Raw genomic sequence first — 23,093 nt, 5'->3', positions numbered from 1 at the left:
TTGATTGGTTTGGGTTGCTTTTTTTTTTGCCCACTGCAGAAGAGTTCCTTTAAAACTGATTCTTGATTGGAAGGAATTTTTTTTTAATGGAAAACCAATATATGAAAAAGCCTCAGTTCAACCTTTGCCAAATGAACCAAGCCCAGAAGAACTTGTAGAGATGAATAAAAGGAATCTGTTAGATGAAAAAGATTATGGAGAATACAAGGTACATGAAACTAATAAGACATAAGGGAAGATAATGCACCTTGATTTTTCATAATAAACATTTTGCTATGTTTGCCATTTTGTTCTCTTACTAGTTTGTGATATCAGATTTTAACACACAGTTTCTTTTCATTGTCTGAGGTTCTGTATGAAATATCTGACTACATTTTGTTAGCAGCATTGAAGAACTACTGCAATTTTAACACTTGTTATAATTTCATTCTTGTTTATAACATTGAATATATTTTTCTCTTGAGTTTGTAGGACTAACATGTTAATTGCAATGCAATCACTCTTAGCTAATTGGAATTTGAAAATGTTACTATGTCTGAAAATGTAAAAGAAAGTAACCAACTTGTAAAGCTGTAAAGCTTGCAAGTAAAATGAAATACTGTATCTGTTACAAAACCTGATAGGCTTAATTTTAATAATTCTGTGTGAAAGCTTTCTAACAAGATTTATTGGTTTGAGTGATCCATTTTAAGGTTGCAGTGTTTGTGAAAATTCTTAGAAGTGGCTGACATTTTTGTTAATCTTCTGTTAGAATTAATGTAATTATTTTTCAGGGTGCCTTAAAAGTTTTCAGTTTTCTTCAACCTTAAAATACATTAATGTTATTTCACAAGTGAGGAATGGAGGATGAATATTTCCCTGTTAAAATGTATCATACATTTTTTTCCAAATTGCATTGGTGATGTTTGTTTTTTTTTTTTTTAATAAAAAGTTCTTCCTATATATTCAGTCTTTTCAAATAACCTGTCTCTGACTTGTTGGGAAATTTTGACTACAATATATACTTACTTTTACCCACATCCTGAACCAATTGGTACATTTTCTTTTGCAATGAGTACTAAAGTTTCTTACAAGTTTTTATGGTGTATGCCTGACAGCTCATTTTATTTGGTTGCAGTCTTAACTTATGTTTTTCTGATTTACATGTTTATAAGGCCCTTGTTCAGACCATATCAATTAATATAATGAATTTCAAGATCACTTTTATTTAGGTGAAAAAAGGTATATCTACAAGAACAACAGGGAAGACATAGGGGATAGACAGGCAGGAAACAGTAGCGAGCACTTATGAAAACTTGGGATTTTCCATCATATTGTTGTTTATATTACAAAGTGTCAGTAGTTTTCTCTAGATGTAAGGACACTGAAGGCTGCCAACATTCAATGACATATTTAAAGACTCTTTTTTGCTACCAATCTGTTTCAAATGCACATTCCCATGACGATTTTTTTTTTCCAGATATCTTTATTCTTTTGCTTTTCTGAATCAATATTCATCAAAAGCTGGTATCATACGATACGTATGAAATTGTAAGCATCAATTCATATCTATGCCTTCTAAAAACCTAAATGAACAGCTAGTACTTTCAAAATATTTCTTCTAGATAAAGGTGTTTGGGCAGAGCATTCTGGTAAAGTTTATGTGGATTTTCTTAACCCATGAGAAAAAAGCTGGAACAAGCAGTTTGGCACCTCTCAAGAATATATTTTTAACATAAACTTATGTTAGGAATATAATATATGCTAACTATGCTTATATATGTGGAAGTGAAAGTGCTTGTATCTGTGAAAGTGTCAGATATATTTGATAAAATAGAAGACGAAAATGTAGTGCTATCAGTCCATTGCATATTCCACATCAGGTTGAGCTTGAAAATGTTTAGAAACTACCATGTCATCAGCTGTGCATAATCACTTAATCAATTAATAGAATCACATAAAGCACGCATAACAGTACACTCTGCTGAAGATACCAAATAATTTACAGTTTCAATCAAGAGTATTGACTAAGAGTTATGTAACTCTCATCTGGGTACTGGAAAATTTTTTTCGGACAGGTAAGCTACTATAGCTCAAGTCCAGAAATCTTCTACTTAAAAGGGTAAGAAATCTAAAAGGCAAATACTTCAAATCGGGAGCCCATTCTATTCAGAATTCATTTTTCCTACAGATCTGAATTTGAAACAACTGATCCAACTCTACTTACAAATCTAAGGAAGAATGGTTACACAGTACAAGGATTTGGGGTTTTAAGCATATCTTTTACATCTCAAGAAGTACATTTTCTGAAATATATTAGAGAAAGGACACTGTACAACTCAAAAAGATGTTTTTTGTGGTTTTTTTTACTAATCAGTAAATAAATGATATGTTAATTTAGAGTGATAAGTTAGATTGTATTGTTGTAAAAGGAATGTGGAGGCCATTTAGTTCAATCTCTTGGATCAAAGCAGGGCCAACTTTTGAGTCAGAAAAGGTTGCATGGCACTTTGCTGGTCAGCTTTCAAGTATTTGCAAGGACAGAGATTCCATACACTCTCTGTGCAACCTATTCCTGTGTTTAACTGCTGTATTCATGAACATTTTGTTTTTTCCATTTTATTTCCTAATTCTAATTTCTCTTGCTGAAACACTCGTCTTTCCCTGCAGACCCTTAATTGTGCACCCCAAATGAGATGGCAAGATAGAATCTTGGGAATATTTTTAGTCCATATATCAGCCAACCAGCCGTTTAGTAGCGTCCAACCAAATAGTAATTTATAAAGGACTAGTGTCATCCTGCATAATAAATGTTCTCTTTTAACTTCTTATAACAGAAACTGCACACCAGGACTTTTCTAGTGTTGTTTAGCTCTAACACTTGCATGGTATTTAGAGAAAGTGGCAAAAACTCATTTCTGTGTTCAATTCTTTTGACTACATCCTTCCATTACCATCTTTCTTCCAAAGCGATTGTCACTAGCAAAACCTCATTAAGCTCTTTTCTGGCAACTTATATCACTGAGAAATTTATCTTGGTGTCAGAGTAGATGAAACTGGAAGTTTCTCCTCAGTATTTCTTTCCCTGAAAATTGTTTGAGTTATACAATTGTTTGACTGGTTTGGGTTTGTTTCAGGTTGTTAGGTTTGGGGTTTTTTTTCTCTCTATTGACTATGTGTTAGACAAATATGTATACATTTGAATTTTTTGTCTATAAAATTTTTCAAAGATTTATGTGTGAATCTGAACAATAATATTGCCTAGTTTTTAGAATGCTGAATATTAGGATACTAGGCTTCTGAAAATCTACTAGAGATTCATTCTGTGGTGTTGATGGAATGATTATTTGATGTTTATGGGATTTTTCAATTATTCTGGTAATCTATGAAAATGGTTGTAGGAGTACTTGTCTCTCTCATCTAGGTATTAGTAAGTATCAATAAATGCTTAATGATAGTGGCAATTATAGCTTTTAACAAGAATCTATTGTAAAAACTATTTTATCTTTTAGTACTATTCCTGTTTGATTATTGTATCTATTGCATTTGTGTGTACATATGTATATGTAGGAAGATGAAGGACAAGGCATAATTATTTGGTAATTTGTCATTTATGCAGAGCATGACAGGGGAATGGTGCCCAACTGAAGAGAACAGTGAAAACAAACCTCCTCTAAATAATAACATACTGGGTCATGTACTTCATAGACTGATGGAAATTTTCTATCCTCTAAAACACAAACCATCGCCACCTCTATTTCCTCAATTTCCTATCAAGGGATGTATTTTGGGAAAGCTTTTCAGTGGAAAAACTACCTGTGTTAAGTTTCTTGAAAAAGGTAGATATATTTTTTTATTGCCTAAACTTATTTAAAATGTTTCTTTGCATTAAAATCCTACTATTACAATGACTATAATTTGGGCAAATCCTTACATCCTCGAAGGTGTCTACATTTTGCAAGGGCTTGCTTGCAAGTCATTTGTTCATTGTTTTCCAAAATAAGATTAAAAACACCTGAACTCTAATATAGTGTTAATGTAGGATTACTTCTACATTGAAAATATTTAAATGCTTTTGACAAGCTTCTCTGGAGATGTTTGTTATAGAAGAGGCTATCAAGATAGCTATGTCATTGTGTGCAGTGGTTACAGAGAAAAGACAGTGAAAACGACTTACATAAAGAGCCCAAACAACATCATTACTTTAATTGCCAGTAATAGTCTCTCTGTAGGTATGTGCAACTCAAAAGTTATCTAATTTTTTTATGTATTAGCTTGCAATATTCAGGTACTATCTGTTGATACTCTGGTTAAGGAGGCCATCCAAGCTTTTCTTAAAAAAGAAGTGAAAAGTGAACACAGTGTGATTCCACAAGAAGCAGAAAGGTCTGGGGAATATAATGAGGTAAGCATTTTTCTTAATTTGTTGTTTATCTCTCACAGGGAAATGAGAATGAAATGTATAAGGAGGAAGGCATACTGTTTCATTTTTTTTTACTCAATTTCAAACTTAGAACTAAGTTGTAACTTACAAGACTTCAAGAGCCTACTTGAATTGATGAGGTTATTTTTTCTTACTATATAGTTGCTTTTCTAATCTATTTCTTTCTGTGATTGATACAAGACCCAGAGGAACTTCTTAAAATCACCACTGAAAATTCCAAGGAAAACGCAAGTAGAAACACTTACCAATGGAACTAAAGGTGTGTATATATGTTATTTGTATATGTGTATATGTTTATAAATTTTAATTTTAATTCATGTTACATTTAAAAGGCAGTTCTTCTTCCTCCTGTATATTTGAGATACAATTCATGACATCTGAGACATGACATTCATGACATCACAGAATGGTAGTGGTTGTAAGGGACCTTTAGAGATATGTAGTCCAACCACCTGCTCAAGCAGGTTCCCCTCAATCAGATCACACAGAAACACATCCCAGTGGGTTTTGAAAGCCTCCAGAGAAGGAGATTCCTCACCCTCTCTCGGCAGCCAGTGCCAGGGCTCCATAACCCATACAGTAAAGCAGTTTTTTCATAGGTTTAAGTGGAACTTTTTGTGTTCCAGTTTTTGTCTGTTACTTCTTGTCCTATCACTTGAGACAACGACAAAAATGTTTCCTTTATGAATTTACTGTTTCCACTTGTTCTTAGTGTCTGGGAGCACCAAGTGCAGGCTGCTCTAGGAAGAAAGCTGAGCTATGTGATGAGGGCAATAGAAAAGCTGGAAATGCCAACATTTGCCATCAAAGTAAGGATATTGATTGAAGTCAGATCTGCATAAGCCTCAGTCTGGTGATAACCCAGCAATTCCACCAATGAACCAAGTGTGAGGTTAAGCCAGGAACTCAAGTCAGCAGATGTAGATCAGGGGCAGATTGCAGAGACAGGATACAGAGTGCAGATGTAGTTGCAACATAGCTGTAATGTACCACAGGCAGGGTGCAGGATGAGAGCTGCAGCTTACAAGCAGTTTCCCAAGACAAGGCAAGCCCTCATCTCCCCTCACTGTACCTTTCTTTACAACAGATCTTATACTGAACTGACACCCAAACTCAGAATCAAAAAATGATTGAGAGTGGAATGGACAGCTGGAGATCGTCTAATCCAACTGTCCTCCTCAAAGCAGAGTCACTACTGCAGATTGTTCAGGACTGTGTTCAGTTTGAGGCTGAACATGTCCAAGGACAGAGACTCCACAGCCTCACTAAGCAACATGTTCCAATATTTTGTAACACAATTAATATTCGAATTTACTGTGTTTCAGCTTCTGTCTGTTCCCTTATGCCACTTTACCTAGCACCGCTAAACAGAATCTGTCTTGGTTTTCTTTACTCCTCTCTCTGGCCCAGATATTTCTACAAATTGATAAGATTCCACTAAGCTCTCAGCCTCTTTTTGTATGTCAGGTACTCCTAGACTTTAGTAAATATCAGGGGCTTTCGCTGGACCTGTACAAATACAGCTATATCTTTCTAGTGCTGAAGACACAGTACTCCAGATATGGTCTCAGTGCCATATCTTCTTAAAGTGAATCAGGATACTCTTGGCCTTCAATGCTGCAAGGGCACATTGCTGGCTGATGGTCAACTTGCACTTCTTTAGGGCCACCTAGCCCCCCTCTGCAAACCTGCTTCAAGACAATTGTCTAGCAGCTGGTCCTGAAGGCACAAGGTTTTCCTTACCAGGGTCCTAGGAATCTCCTCCATTCACTAAGACCTTTCAAAGAGTACTGAGAGTGGATAAACAATGACATTGACCAGCTCCCTCAGCAGGTGTGGGTATATGCCATCAGGTCCCCTGGATTTCTGTACTTTCAGTTTATTCAAATGATCTTTGAGATGATCCTCCTCCACCAAGGGTAAGTCTTGCTTGAAGCAGACTTTCCTGCTAGTCTCAGGAGTTTGAGATATCTCAGTCTTTTGCATGTCTGTTTGAGCTGGATCACATTTTCCTTTGCTTTCCTTTGATTGTGGAGTTACCTGAAAAGCCCTTCTTGCTGCCATTCTGATGGCATAAGACAACTTTTTTTTTTGCCATGAGAGCTGTGAAGCATAGAAAAAAATTTCTTGAAGAGGTGGTATATTTTCCATCCTTGGAGGTTTTCAAGATCTCACTGTGTAAGCGCAAGTGAGCAACCTGGTTTGACCTTTTAACTGATGCCACTTAGAGAGGGTTGAATTTGAACCTCCAGAAGCTGCTTCTAACCAGATTTAATCAATGATCTTATTCTAACAATTTTGTATTCCTTCTGTATTGCTTTGTTCAAAGAACAGTATTGAGTCATATCCTTTTATTATTTATCTATAGTAATAAATAGTATTTTTATAAAATTGTCAAATGTTTTAATGTACCTGTTTCAGGCAATTGTTCTGTCAAACAGGATCCATCTGGGCAAGAATATAAATCAGGTAACAGTCAGGATAGCCTGTCCAAGGTTTGTAATTAAATTTTGACTTCTACTTTATAAAGATGCGTTAGTTAAAATGATTGAATTATTCAAATGGTGACAATTTTTCTTCACTCTGAATTAAACTATTGACCTCTTTGCAAGCATTTTCTGTATGCAATGTGGAAAGAGTTTATTATGAAAATCTGTTCCTGGATATGTTGGTTGGAGTTGTACAAATTCTTAAAGTTCTATATCTTGTTAAATCTTATGTTTACATAAGATACAGTACTTTCTATGTCACTTCTGAGTTAGCAGAAATGTGTGTCTGATCTTGCTGCTGCTGAGCAGACCATTCATCCCATGACAAGGTTTCTACTCTTTATGTTCAGAAATACTCAGTTCTACAATACTCTCTTTGTCTTTAGTGCTGACTGGAAAATACTTTGAAAGCTAAGATATAAAAGAATATCTGTAGAACTAATGAAGTTAAATGCTGCTGTAGGAAACCATCAGTGGTTTTATGGTAGTGAAAATTGGAATAAGCTTAGAGTCTGGAGACTTAATTTTTTCTTAGCCTTCATACCCTTTGTTTCTCAACCTTGTTTGTCTCAAATTTTCATGGGTGTAATGATGGAAATCAGTTTGAGAGGGGAATTAAATTAGTCCTTTTCAACATCAGTTGCAAGTATTTCTCCTTCATATTTAGTATGTATTGCTATCTATTAAGAGATAACATGATAAACATTCATTTTAAATAAATTGTTTAAGGTAATATATGAAGTAGAATCATAAGAGTGAATGTTGTGAACCTTCTGAGCATACTAGTCTTACACTGCACTCTTCCCCAGCTCTCTGTACGTGCCCAGCTTGGCGCCGCATCACAGAAATGGTTGAAGAAAGGAGAAAGTATTCCTGATGAATTACTAATTGACATCCTATTGGAAGCCATTAAGTATGAAATTGTATAGCTTTTTTCCCGCAATTATTTTGAATGTAATTTTCCAGCCACCAGTCCAAATTCAGACATTTCTCTTTATTAAGGTATTTTTTGAACACTGAAGTGTTCTGCTTCGAAAGCACAGCTAATTATTGAGGTTCTTTAATGCTCATTTTATGCTAGTATAGTTCATCTATAAGTTATGTAGTCATAATTGTACACTGCTGAAGGTAAGTAAACATATATACATGATTATCACATAGTTATGAAATATAACTAATATCTCTCTGGTTTGTTTATTACTTGGAAGCTATTTAGCATGTGCTATCTCAACTACCCTTATGTGCAATTAGAACTTACGTGAATATAATTTAAGTTCTATTACTCTTATTACTATATTTAAAAATTATGAAATAGATTTTGCTATTTGTTACTTCAATACAAAAGTTACTACACAAAATGGTTAAATTACACCTCTGATCATAGTCTATATAGAGAGTCTTTTTGAAAACTTTATTTATCAAGACAGTAGAATTGAGTTTGCTTTTGCCTTTTTCACTTTTAATTAGGCTTGATGTTATTTTTTTCTGATTTCAAATCATTGCATTACATTTTAAATTTTAATTATATCTGTCATATTCTGTATTCATCAAGATATTTAGTATGTTGAATTTGAAATGAAAGACTAATAAGGCAAGCTCTTATTTAGATATTTTTATTATGCTATCAATTAACTGTATAATTCTGGTTCTTCATTTATTTTTAGCCAAATACCATCAGAGAAAGGGTGGCTCGTGGATGGATTTCCAATGACAATTAATCAGGCAAGGCTATTTGAAAAAGCCTACACAGGGATTGATCCAGAAGTGAAAGATACAAATTCTGGAAAGCTCTCACTTGTTACAAATCTGAGAGCCCCTAACAAGCCTCCTGTTACCCCATGTGCCTTTGATATATCTGTATTACTGGATGTTTCAGACACTGTGGTACTGAAACGTGTGGCTAACTTGAAATGTAAGTTTCCAGTTTTAAACAAAGTTAAATGACAAAGCAGATTCTGATGTATGAGAAATGTAAAGATTGTTCTAATACTGAAATGACTAAATTGCAAGTAGTTTGCAACACAATAGAAAGGTGCATATTTTAAGTATTAAATTATATAATTATATATAATAAAATACTATATAACATATCTTTATAGCATTAGATAACATCATTTAGATATTATATAATGCCATATATGTCGTATAATTTTTATAACTATAGTTTGTATAACATTTTTATATGTGTAATTTCTATAATTCTAATTATGTAAATAGTATAATAACTATGTTTCGCTGTGACAGTTATGAAATTAAAAATTGTTGAGGTTTCTGGACAGCTTTATTCTCCATTTATAAGGCCTCTTGTAACTTTAGCTGAACAAAAGTACAAGACTAGGTATAAGTAACACATTAATCCCAAACATTATTTACAGATCTACCTGTAAGTTTTATGTTATTGGAGCAAAATAGCATTACCGCAGAGTTTCTCCATGTGATACAGTGTCTTTTTCATTAATTGAGCATTATCACCTTGAAGGCTTACAGATTTTTTTAGCTACTTTTATTTCTTTCAGTTAAAGGCAAATAGAAGTATGCAAGTGCATATGTATATGCTTGTTTATTTTTGTACTGAATTCTCACTGACATAGCACAGTGGCTAGTATTAGATATTATATAAAACAGCAGCTGGAAAAAAACACAAATTACAACTGATATAGAAATATGCCTTGTTACAAATGAGTACGTGTAAATAGTATTTTTCTCTTGGAGACACATTTTGAAGGGGATGAAGGAAATGGTAAGTGAAGGGATATGCCAACATTTGTTACCTAGGATTCATTCCCTACACTGAAATTCACTCCCTATTGATTACTGCCTTTGTCTTGTCTTCAGTTAATCACTGAAAAATCAGAAAATGTCAATTTTGGCCAACAAATGCAAAGGCATAAAAGGCTTTTTGAGGTCTATTTCACCTCTACACCACATGTGTTTAATTACCCTTGCACACCTTGGCAAAACAGAAATTCTTTTCATTAATATGTCCCAAATTGTCCAAATAAGAAGATTTTTCTTCATTGTTTTCACTGCAGCACTTACAAGGCACATGGAAGCACCATTTACCTTTAGCTTCTATGTATAGTTTGGATTGAGTATGAGGCAAATTTATTAGAGCTTCTGCTGACAATGCAGTGAAGACAAATGTATAGACATTTGAAATTCTTGTGAATTTAAACACCTGTTGCTGAAGTGCTTTGAGTATGTGATAAAATATAATGGGTTCTCAGAAATACACGCTGTTCCTTTCATAAAATGCAATGTACTGATAGGAGTCAGAGGAACAATTAAAAAAAAGAGATCTATTAAAAATTACTCAGTTCTAACTAAGGGGTTTTTAAATTTAGAGAAGACTCACAGAGAGTGAATAACTTGTCTTCTGATGCAGTGGAATACCTGCTCATTGTTGTGAAAAGGAGTAGTTACTTCAAGTAAGACTCATATTAGTGTGGGAAAGTACTTTCTAACTGTTGGAACAGATAAGCCTCAAATAGTCTGCCCACAGGTATGCTTCCTTTCTACAACTTGAGATTTCTATGACTGTCATGAGAATCCATCAGAAAGTACTCATGTTTGGCTATGCATTTAAACAGAGAAACAGGCAAGTCAGTCTCTCAATTTTTATATTTCTATGATTTTTGATGACTTTTTTATTTCAGGAAGTTTGGGACTCAATTTTAAAATAAAGAAGTATTGGATCAAGGAACACTATTTTTTTTCTTTTAATAATTATCTTCAGGCAAATAGCTACCTGGGTAACTACCTTTTTCAATATATGCTCATGAGTGTTGTTTTCCACACAGCAGATAAATCAAAGTCATCTCAAACTGAACAGGAGAACAACAATCAAAATTCAGATGGTGAATTCCTAGAAGAGATTGACTTAGCCAGGGACCAGGTGGTACATAGGTATGTTACATGAAGTACGAAAAAGATGCTTCATCTAAATGTTCAGGCATGTGATTATTCTGAGTCCCATATGTGATCCATGATAGCACTGACATACCTAAAGTTAAATGTCTCTAATGTGGAGCCTAAAGCGTATTTTAATTTTTAGCACAATATAAATAATCCTAGAAGAGACTGTCTTCCAAAAGAGATTTCCTTTTCCAGATATGTATTGCATGAACCATATGTATACATATATGTGTGTTTATTTTTATCTATGCATACATATGTGATGTACGTCATACATCTTGTGACTGCCCTAGAGTGAGAAGAAAATTATTTATGTTACAGATTTTCTAAAATGGTATCTTCCACTTCTACGTTTATTTAAAAAAAGGGGTTTTTGCAGTTTCTACTGAATCATTGGATCTTTACGTAAAGAGCAAAATCACAACCAAATTCTAAGTATTTGATACACTTAAGTATTTCAGACTACTATATTATTGATTATTGTTGGTTTAGTTGTGATGTAAGAAAGTAGTTTTGCTTGTGATTGGGAAGAGTAAGATATATATGACTAATTAACAGTAGGAATTTGAAAATTTTCCTCTGTTGAAAAAGAATGGGTTGATGTGGATGGAGTATTATTTTGCAAAAAATATCTGGATTTTTTTTAGTATTAAACTTGATGGTCTGCTGGTTTTTTTGTTTATTAATTTGAGAATATGCTTATTTTCTGTTAGTGAGATTTAAATTTTGCACGTTAATATGATTTTTGTAGAATTGAAGGCTTTCTGGACACTTGGCCAAAATTAGAGAAGTGGTTTTCAGTCCATCAAAATATTCTAGTGAAAGTCAATGCAGAGATAGAAGAAGGTCTTATGTGTGAAACTGTGAAGGAAATTATAACAGAAGAAATTGCCAAAATCCAGAATAGAAGTAAGTTTTCCTGTTCCTTCTTTATACAATTCAGTAAGAAAACACTCAATTCTTTATAATTAATGCTAAAATTAATAAAAACAAATGTATGGAAGCCTATATTTTTCAAGACTTTTGGGGATGTGTGAGTTAGTCATAACTGCACCAGAACTCTGAACCTTTCTATTGTATTTTTCCTTTTCAGAGACCAATTTCTCATAACAATCATTTGAGAAAAAAAAAATAAAAGAAAGTATCTAATAGATTTATTTAATCCTTGAGGTAAAGAATTACTAAATTTAGTCTTTTCTTCTTGGTTTACATGTTCAGCCTAGCATCTTCAGCATATGGGTTAGCATAATGATATAAGAAAGACTAACTTGCCATTATCAACATATATTGATTTATCAGCAACAGCTTAAAAACACGAAGAAGTTGGAATGGTTTTGACATGAGTTTTGGTGCATCTTTATTCCATGTTTACCCCAAAAGAAAAAATAATTAAAAAAAAAAAATTAAAAAGATTAGATATCCAGGGGAAAAGATGTGTCAAGTAAACCAGCATTAGTAGACTTTGGAAAAGCAAGGTTTTAAGTGTTACTAGAAGGTCTTGGTGTGTCTTCTACGAGCAAAAAATAAAAACCAAAAAGTCTCCAAACCCTCCTATTAGCTTGAAAAACACTCTTAACAGTAAAAGTTCAGATGACTAGTCTGCCACAGAGTTTCCAGTTCATGAAAAATTCATGGTAATATTACACCTGACAGGCAAAATAGATGAAATTGGATATTTTTTATGTTCTTGATGTAATTCATAACCATACTGGAGTCAATGGAAAAATTCCTATTGATGCAAATTGGGTTGGGATTTTCTGGTTAGGTTCTAGCGATCTTGTAGAAATCCTACAAGAACTGTTTCCTCCCTGTGCAGAAATGATTTCCGTGGTCAGATAATAATGTCTAATTTCATATTTATGTTGATAGATTCCAAAATGTCCTTCACTAATTGGTTTATGTAAGCAAAATAGAAATATGAGTGTGTATATTAATTAGTTAGATGTCAGTAGCATTCTGGGAGTGACCTGGTAAAGCTAAATCCTAAGCCAAAAAGATTTAACAAAAAAAGTTTTTTCGCTAAAGCTAAATGAGATTGTTTCTCAAAATATTTAGCAGAAGTAGTTGGGAAAGTTTGCATGACCAACAGTTTTTTGTATCAAGAGAATTTTTCCATTAAAGTACTCATGAAGACAGTGTTTTTTAGAGGATTTCTCACTCGAAGTATAACAGAACACATCTATTATTTAAATGTTAAGCTTCTTTGAAGCAGAAAGACAAGACTGTTACAGCCATTGTTTAATGCAAGCATATTTATTTTCGTTGAATATTTTCAAATCCATAGCAAAATTGGCCACTATTCATGCATTTGATTCTGAGTAGTGAATTAATGTTAAGTTAAAAATGCTGTTCCTGTATGATCTATGGTCACTAAAGAGGTGCTGATCTCTTTCGAGAGGTCAGTTCAGATCCTAGGATTGAATCATGCTCTGAAGCTGCTAGCTACATTCAGTATAATTTTGCTGTACATGTCATCAGAGCTAGTTTTTCACTTGTTTCTTTCTCTGCAAGATGATCTCTTAGATCTCTTATTTTTCCCTTCTATCACCTTTCTTATTTTTCCCTTCTATCACCTTTCATATTTCTCAGCTTCTCCTCAGAGGAAGGTCTATTTTTCATGTTAGACCTGATTTAGCTCATTTTATCTGTCTTTTTCTTCTTCAATGTTTGGGGTATTTTTCCTGATTAATTTTTTCCCAAGTGTAATATGGAAGCTCTGAAGTGTTTACAACTGTTCTTTGCTTAAGCAGAGAGTCCTTGAAATCTTGATAGTTCCAATGAATCTCAGAATTCTATCAATACCACTGGCTTACCTGGTAAAGAATGTGTTTCATATGCATACGTGCTGATTCTTTATCTTCCTGTTTCTCTCACTGTGATGCTTTTCTAAAAGCATCAGTGTTTCAAAATATAAGCTTAACTGGAAAGTATAACTATGGCGCCACTGACTGACTTAGTACATTTTTTGATGAACAACACCTAAGTAATGAATTTGAATCTGTACCTCTGCTTTGAACTTGACAGAGTAACATGGATGTCTAATTTTGTTTATTGATACTTGAAAAAACATTTGAAGGTACTAATTGTATATTCATTTGTACAAGAGTCTGCTCAAGAAATATCACCACGAAAAGAACTTTCACCAGTTACACATGGAGATCTTCCTTCCACACCTGTGACACCACCACCACCAATTGAACCAGGATCAGATGAATGGATTTATGTAGATGAACCACTTCCCAAGGTACCTTTGTTCATAGATTAAAGCCTCAGATTCAAAGTATATTTTTTTCAGTATTTTATGCATATTCTGTCAAAACCTTTTGTCTCATTGAATGCTGTTTTCTTCAATATTTTTCAATGAAAGATATAGTAATATAGTACAGTATAGTACAATACTAGTACAGTATTGTAAGTATCTGAAAACAAAACCAAACTAAAATATATAAAGCACACTTTAAAACTTCAGCCCTTTGTTTTTCCCAAATTCTTCACCACAATGATAAAGAATAGCATATGGATACCAAACTAATACTTCTTTGTAATATTATCAAATACTAACATAGACTTATTAGGTCAGTTTCCTTTCTCTGAAAATGGCCAGTTGTGGATCTTGTGCAAAGAACATAAGAACAGAGAGAGTGTGCACTGATCTTTCTCCTAGGATACCTTTTTCTAATATATTTTTCCTGAGGACATCTTCCTATTTTCAAAGGATCTGAAATTTAGATGTCTGTCTGAGAGTGTATCTACTTGACTGTTTAGGAGCTCTTAATGAACTTTTCCTCTGTGACTATGTCTAGTTGCTTTTTTTGAAACGGTTCCATGCTATAGCTTGTATAATTATGTGTATTCTCAAAATATCTTTCCGTCTCTTTTGCTTTAAACTTGTTGTTTGCTTTAGTCATTTCATGTCCTTAGTTCTTGTACTGTGGGATACAATGAATAATAATTCTGTAATCACCTTCTGAAGGTATTTAAGATGTGACATCTTTGTTTGACTCAGTCAGTGTTGCTTTGCGTCCCCAACCCAGTCAGAATCTGTTTAACTCTGCTCCTGTGGAGCAGTTCATATGTTCAGTTATGGTTCTTACCCTTCTAACTGTCTGGTCTAGTTCTAATGTGACTTTTTTGAGATGGGGATCTGGAACTGCATGCAGTATTTGAGATGCAGATTTGACAAATTCATCATGATGCTCTGTATTGTGTTTGGTTATTCCTGATCTAATGTTTACCAGATTTGCCTTCATTAATGCAATTAGCTTGCATATTCTGGGTTTATGGGCTTTATTTTGATTTTCATAGATTTACCAGCTTGAACAGTTCTGTACCATCTAATTTTGAAACTTAAGTACTCACTTAGTACCTTCACGTAGTTTATAAGTATATCAAAGACTACAGATATTGGGGTATTCTGCTGGAATTTACCATTAATTTTGAGTACTGGCACTTTTGTCCAAAAAAATGCACAGGATGAACTATGTGCTGGTACAATGTCTATATGTAAATAGTTGTAAATCAAAGGAAATAAACAGTGAAAAAATCAGTAATGTGATTTCATAAAATCATCCTGCTTATATTTGCTATTGCTACAACTAAATGGGTTACCAAGAAATATATCAATTAATTTTGATGTTCACAGGAGATGGCTGATATTTTAGTACCTCACTGGGAAATGGTAGAAAATGCATACATAAATAACATCAAAACTATACTTAGATGTCTAAGGGATGAGCAACACTCTGCGATTCTTTACTTAGCAGACATTAGGTGAGTAGAATTAGTAGCTTATTACATTAATATTAGTATTTTCTATTTTCTCTGTGGCATTCTATGTGTTTTTTAACACAAAAATGGCTTTTACCATGATTTACAGAAAAAAATTCCAAGATTATTTGAAGTGTCCAGATCTTAAGCAAGACCATGTATCTCAGTGGCAATCAGATTTCAATTCAATTGCTAATGACCTGCGAGATGATGAGGAAACAAAAGCAGAACTACACCAAAGAGTCACTGTAAGTAAATGGCAAAATTTGGAATATACCCTATAGTATTATTGTATACAATAATATTATTAAATACTTGATTTAACATTTACCACTCCTCTTACACTATTTCACTTCCTCTTGAACATAAAACATTCTTCACAATTATTTCTCTAGTTTTTAGACATAAATGTCTTGATTTTTTTTTTTTAGGTTATACTGTGACATTCTGACACTTTGTAAAATAAATCCTCCTCTGCATGCTTTTTCTTTTCATTTTATAGCTTTCAGAGATTTTACTCACAAGTCTGGACATTTCTAACATATTCTAATAAATGTGGGTAGTCATTTAGTGTTTCCTTAAATTATATATATTAATACATATATTTTCTAAAACTGATTAATACAAAGTACAGGGAATTTCTTCAGAATGTTATGACTTGTATATGATTTGCTAGGTCATACATGTCCCAGGAGTGCTTCACAAAAATCCATGAGATTAAATGTCCTAGCAAGTTCAGAACCAAATTTAATACGACAAAAGTAGAGCTATTTCAAATATATCAGATTCTCATTTCAGAAGAGACATTATTTTCAACAGAAATCATGTCAGGAAATGCTCTGAGAAAATAGGGGAAAAAAATGCTTGCAACATTGTTCATTGAAGGGAATGTTGGTAGAATCATATATTAGTTCACTGAGATGAAAAAAACTTTGGACCCTTTCTATAGCATTGTTTAAACAGCATGAAATAAAGGAATTAAAAATCATCATATTACTAGTTTTTACTAAAGGAAATTATTAGAAGTCTGGAAACTCATAGAATCATAGAATGGTAGGGGTTGGAAGGGACCTTTAGTGATCATCTAGTGCAACTCTCCTGCAGAAGCAGGTCTACCTAGATCAGATCACATAGGAACATGTCCAGGTGTATCTTGAAGACTTCCAAGGAAGGAGACTCCACACCCTCCCTGGGCAACCTGTGCCAGGACTCCATCACCTCAACAGTGAAATAGTTTTTTCTTATTTTTAAATGGAATTTTTAATGTTCCAGTTTCATCCCACTACCCCTTGTCCTGTTGCTAGCTACTATAGAAAAAAGGGATGTCCCAACCTCTTGACATCCACCATTTAGATATTTGTAAATATTAATGAGATCTCCCCTCAGTCTCCTCTTTTCTAGACTAAACAGCCCCAGTTCGTGCAGCCTTTCCTCATAAGAAAGATGTTCTAGTCCCCTGATCATCTTGGTGACCCTGTGCTGGACTCTCTCCAGAAGTTCTCTGTCCGTCTTGAACTGAGGAGCCCAGAACTGGACACAGTACTCCAGATGAGACCTCACCAGGGCAGAGGAGAGTGGGAGAAGAACCTCCCTTGACTTGCTGTCCACACTCTTCTGTCTATCCTGTATTTTGAAAAGCTAATACTTAAAATCTTTGGTCCTTCACTCGCAACAGAATTCAACATTTTATGTTCTCCATTTTAAGTTAAAAGTAGGCCCATGTGATGCAGTGATACTCAGAACTGTGATAAGGCTAAGCACAGCAAGAAAGTTTGGAATAATGTGATTTCCAGAGTTTCTGTTTTTCAGTGACCCATTCTAGTCCTTGTGGATCCCAAATCTGTGGGTGTACATGGGGATGCTACTTCCTCTATATTTTTAAGTCCTGCCCATTGTACCTCCCTGAATGTGCAAATTCTGTCATTTTTCCTTCCTTGATCCTGGAAAAGGGATAAGAAATGAAAATAGTGATAATCTGTGCAGAGCCTTTCCTCAAACAGTTTCAGTTTTCCCAGACTGCTTCACTTTGTCGTCTCAAATGGACCCTTTCTGAAACACTAATTGTACCTGAAGCTGCCGTCTGAAACCCACATTTATCTGATATCAGCTGGAAAATGTAAAAATGAACCCCATTTTATGTTATGTGAAAAATTCCTTAAAGGCCTAAAACCCAAAAGGCAGCCAGGATTTTGGGATGCAAACTCAGAGTCACTCTGGATAACATACACCTTAGCAGCCCATTTCTGTTACACTGTCTTTCACTAATTTCTCCAACTTCTCTCTCCTGTACTGTTACTGAACATGGTTAGTCATTTGGTCCCACCACTTCTCTTGTTCCATACAGGAGAGCATATGCATCCATTTTTTTCTTTGTTTCACCCACTTGAGTGCAAGGAAAGAAGGAGAGAGAAGCTGCTTCACTTTGAAAAGAGGAAGAGTGGGGCAAGAGAAAAAGAAGAGACACATAAAATGTGCTTTTAGCTTCACCCAGAGGAAGAATCAACTCCCTCTCCAGTTAACTCCACTGTAAATCAAAACTCTGAGTAATAGGAATACAAAGAGGAAAATACTGCTCCTTATGTCAGGAGCTGGGGCCCATAGAGGAGCAGGTGTTCTGGTAGGACCTGTGGCCCATGGGGGACCCACGCTGGAGCAGTCTGTTCCTGAAGGACTGCACACATAGAAAAGACCCATGCCGGAGTAGTTCTTGAAGAGCTTCAACCCACGGGTAGGGTACCTGTTGGAAAAGTTCGTGAATGACTATATCCAACGGGAAGGACTCCATTCTGGAGAAGGAGAAGGATGTGAGGAGGAAGGAGCAGCAGAGACAATGCATAACAACCCCCATTCCCCGCCCTTCCTCCCTGTACCACCAGGGAAGAGTCAGGAGTGAAGTTGATACTGGGAGGAAGAAGGAGTGAGGGAAAAGTATGTTTAGTTTTTTTCTATATCTCACTATTCTACTCTGTTATTACTTGACAATAAGTTAAACTAATTTCTTCAAGTGGTGTCTGTTTTTCTAATGACAGTAATGGATGAGTGATCTCTCCATCATTATCTTGACCCATGATTTTTCAATTATATTTTCTCCCTGTCCTGTGAGGAGAGGGAGTGATAGAGTGACTTGATGGATGCCTCACAGCCAGCCAAGGTCAACACACCACTGCAAAACAGAGAAGTTTTAAGCTTGTATCTCTTTATTCAGTAGCATATCCTTTCATGTGTATCCTGCAAAGTGGACAACTGTGAGTATCTGATAGCCTTGGCTACCTTCTGTCTTTGCCGTCACTGATGTCTTAGGTAGCCCAAGGAGTATTCATTTCTCTCTTTCCATGAGACTTTTATCTCACAGAGAACAACTGGATTTGTCTGAAATCTTTGGAAACAGTATCTGACATACAAGGCTAATACCAATACCTAGTCAATATGGAATCACTTATCACCTGAAGACTAAGCTCCACATTGCAGGGCTATTCCTAGAATCATAGAATAGTAGGGTTGAAAGAGACCTTTAGAGATCATCTAGTTCAATCTCCCTGCAGAAGCAGGTCAACTTAGATCAGGTCTCTTTATCTCAAAACAGGTCAGAAGGGATAGAACCTTTTAGAACCCAAGAGACAGCTAATCTTTGCGTATTTTAAAACTGCATTAATCTCTTTCGATCATTTCTTATTATATAGAGATCTTTCACACTATTTCGTTACATACCTGTCGACGGAGAACAGAGGGTTTGCCTGCACATTGTATGCTTTGTAGGTCTTCAGTGCTGTCAGTGAGCCACATAATGCTGCTGTTAGATACAGGCAATAGTAGAAGACACCTTACTTATAAAGAATGTTAAATGGCATGAAGCTATCCAAATTGGAAGAACACTGTACTCTGACATAATTTCCTCAGAATATTTCATATTGCACATCACCTTATGGTATTCGTGTTATTAGTGTATTAGTTAGCAAACCATTCATGTGGAAAGTTCATGATGCACTTGGGAGCTTAGCTATTCATATTCTCATGTCTTTGTCTAGCTTACAAAGGTTCTATTTGCCTGAGGAAAGCAAGGCAGCCTGCACAGTCATCTCATACTTTTGTATTCTTCCCTCTGACACATTTGTAAAGCTAGTTTCTGTTACGTCTCTATAAGCACATGACTTGTTAATCAGACTTTGATATTTATAATGAAGAAGATATCATTTATAATGATCAAGAAAAAGCCTCAAATGGGAAAATGCCATATGCATAGGCGAAAGTTATCTGTTTTAATAATAAATGTCAAAAATATATTTAAGGGTTTTTTCACAGTTATTTCTCACATTTGATTTTGTGTTTTAGGACCTAAGAGATGTTCTCTGGGATATCTGTGATAAAAGAAGGGAAGAAGCAGAGCAGGAACGTGCTGATATCATAAATGATGACTGGTTACCAGATCGTAAGGGGATTGCAATGAACCATTTCTTTTCACTTATGCAGGTATGGATCTACTACAGAGTTTGCAATGGAAGGGGATAATGAATTAGATTTGGAGGACAGTAAGCCTTTGACAAATTTCGTGTGATTGGCTCCAAATAAGTGAAGATTGAGAATTATAAAAAGAAATATTCATGACTCTTCTGAATTTTTCTGGAAAGTTAAGAGACAAAAAGTAGATGACATTCCATACATTTAACTGTTTAGCAGGCAGAAAAGGTTAAGAAAAATACCACTATTGTTGTCCAAGACCACAAACTTTCAATGTGTGGTGTATAGTCTCATTTTTTTAAATTTTATCAGTACAGTGAATCATCTGAGTTTTGTAACAGAAGTATTAGAGCTGTTTATCCTACTGTGATCATATTGACGTCTGCTCTTAATTTCCAAATTACATAATTGACTGCAGTTGTAGACCCACTTGCTGTTATCTTGTATTATCACAAGATTATTTCAGCTATAACTTCACAAACGTGGCTTGAAATTTTACAGATTGGAGTAATGAAAGTAATGTTTTTGAGATTGTGAGTCTGTTTGCTGCCCTCAAGACAATCGGTTCAAATATGACCCAACTTTCATATATCTAACTTAAAAATTTTCAAGAGACCAGATGAAGTTAAGAGACTCCCCTTCTCCACATCAAGCCTTTCGGTCATTCAGCCTGACCATTAATTACGTCAGTTCCTGAAGTAAAGTAAACTTTCACTGTGACTGCTGTTTTAGGTGCATGAATTTGATTTAGGAATGGGCTGGGCAAGAACAGACAAGACTATACTAGACAGGTTTTTATGTAAAGTGACCATTCTGTGAAAGTCTGGGGAACTTCAAAGAAGAATATGGAAAAAATGCTTTAAACACATGCCATATGATGCTAATTTGGCTGAAAAATCTAACCTATGCATCTTAGAGTGGGCTTCCTGACCTTAAATTCTCTGTGCTATTTTTATATGTTTATTAAGCAAGGGAACCACTGTCTTATCTGATATAACTATTGTGACATTTTAAGTGAAATTTGAGTAGTCAGTTGCTATAGTAAGGAAATTATAAACTCTGTTTTCAAGAGTTTAAATAATGCCAGAAATAAAGACTGAAGGCCACTGAGTAAAGAGAGAGGTCAAAACATCACATAATAGCTGACTAACTGAACTACATTCATCCTGTAATTAGTATATTTTTAGGACTGAGTATTAAAAAAAAAACTTGAATAATATACATAAGGAAGACAAATTAAAGTACTATTGCTGAAATTAACTCTTTCGCTTTTCTCCATTTATATTCATGTATAACTTTGCAATCCTAATTCCCTTCTAGCAGAATTCCTTGGATATATATGATGCAGCGCAGAGGAGATTCACTATGGCTCTTAATTGATCTACTTTGTGTTGCTAAAACTACCATCTAAAATTACAAATACATGTATCAACTGTGTATAACTTGTTATATTCTTAACTAAAATATTTACATTTACTTTTTACATGAAGCATATATTTCCCAAATTGATGAATTATTAATGCTGAAACTACAGAATTGAAAAGATAATAGCTGTATGTTATGGCCTTGTTTGAGAAGCAGACAAAAATAGTCTTCTTTGTTCTTGAGCTCTCCATCTGTGGGTTTTTCTGTGGGAAGTTATATATATTCCCCAGGTGGCTCTATTAGTGTATAAACACATAGATTTGTATAAATGCCGTTTATCAGATTGCTTTCCACCTTTCTGTGTACACACAGTTATACTAGAAGATATTTTCTCCTTAACTTATGGATAACTGCTGGTTTATACCACAAAGGTTTTATCCTTCGTTTTGTGAATGTGGTTTTGTGCATTTTCCCATGAATATTTACTACTGTTTTGTCAGTTAGAAACTAACACCATACTGTATCAATAAATCAAAACATGACAGGTGTTAAATGTTTTTTGAATCTTTCTCGATTTCTTCCAAGATGATTCACACAAAGAGATCTTCAATATACTTAGATGTGTAAAATCTGTTGATTTCTTTGGCTAGGAAAAACAGTATGGCTTTTAAAATTTTCACCCTTCACTTCAACCATTTTCTTTTATGCTGTTAAGGATTTTATTTCCTTTGAACAAAAATAAATCCTATACGTTTTTGGTAGTAGTATACGTACTACTATAGAACTGTCTCTCTATCAAAATATATTGTAGTTCAATTTAATGCATCAAACATTGTTTATTGTAAAGAATCTTTTTCTAACAACTAAAATTTTTATTAATCCTTAGAAATGCCATTGTAAAGGCATTAAAGATGTAAGCAGAATTGTGCATTAAATATGCTACAAATTTTCAAACAAATCTGGTTAGGTTTGTTGCTGTCCCTTGAATGCTTAGGATCTAGAATTGTTTCTGCTATCATGTATTTAAAAATGTAATGGAAATTTGTCCTATCTCATTTTTAATTGCAATCTTTCTGTACTTTCTTCTTGAGGTTGAAGTGGATCGTTTCCAAGATACAAAGAGACTTCTTCATGACTATTATAGGGCAATGGAAGGAAAAATCCCAACAGATGACAGTCAAGATTTTACTAGAATCCCTTTGTTAGATATTATTGATGTAAAGCAGAAAGAAGATCAAAACAAACCAAGAAGGTAGAAATGCATTATTGAATTACATAAATAACAAATAAAATGCACAGATAGGTTTGAGCGTGGATGAGGAAATATATGTGTGTATATTTCAAAGGATTACTGTTGTAACCCATGACAGGACAAAGGGTAATGGAAAGAAGCTGAAACACAAAAGGTTCCATTTAAACATAAGGAAAAACTGTTTCACTGATCAGGGAGCCCTGACACAGGCTGCCGAGGGAGAGTGTGGAGTCTCCTTCTCAGGAGGTTTTCAAAATCCACCTGGACACATTCCTATGTGACCTGATCTAGGTGGTCTTGCTTTGGCAGGAGGGCTGGACTAGATGATCGCCAAAGGTCTTTTCCAAACCCCTACTATTCTGTGATTCTGTGGAGAAATAAGAATTTTTAATGAGAGTTTTCAGTCAAATGATGAATCTTGAATCAC

General features: G+C 34.5%; 1 protein-coding gene across 1 annotated transcript in view; it reads left to right on the top strand.

Annotated features, from left to right (window-relative positions):
- The window catches only part of SPEF2 (sperm flagellar 2), an 86,293-nt gene that overhangs the window by 22,743 nt on the left and 40,457 nt on the right, over nt 1-23,093 (top strand). Inside the window, exons 10-24 of the mRNA XM_062018836.1 lie at nt 40-208; nt 3,599-3,818; nt 4,254-4,384; nt 5,136-5,232; nt 6,845-6,918; nt 7,722-7,825; nt 8,577-8,824; nt 10,713-10,818; nt 11,579-11,736; nt 13,417-13,433; nt 13,934-14,071; nt 15,470-15,597; nt 15,704-15,842; nt 19,924-20,061; nt 22,506-22,666. Of these exons, the coding sequence (XP_061874820.1) occupies nt 40-208; nt 3,599-3,818; nt 4,254-4,384; nt 5,136-5,232; nt 6,845-6,918; nt 7,722-7,825; nt 8,577-8,824; nt 10,713-10,818; nt 11,579-11,736; nt 13,417-13,433; nt 13,934-14,071; nt 15,470-15,597; nt 15,704-15,842; nt 19,924-20,061; nt 22,506-22,666 (2,028 nt within the window). The remainder of the gene's footprint in view (nt 1-39; nt 209-3,598; nt 3,819-4,253; nt 4,385-5,135; nt 5,233-6,844; nt 6,919-7,721; nt 7,826-8,576; nt 8,825-10,712; nt 10,819-11,578; nt 11,737-13,416; nt 13,434-13,933; nt 14,072-15,469; nt 15,598-15,703; nt 15,843-19,923; nt 20,062-22,505; nt 22,667-23,093) is intronic.

The sequence above is a fragment of the Colius striatus genome, chromosome Z, assembly GCF_028858725.1.
Source record: "Colius striatus isolate bColStr4 chromosome Z, bColStr4.1.hap1, whole genome shotgun sequence".
In the NCBI taxonomy this organism is placed as follows: Eukaryota; Metazoa; Chordata; class Aves; order Coliiformes; family Coliidae; genus Colius; species Colius striatus.
The sequence above is the reverse complement of the archived record's forward strand: the minus strand, read 5'-3'. Positions and strand labels throughout refer to the sequence as shown.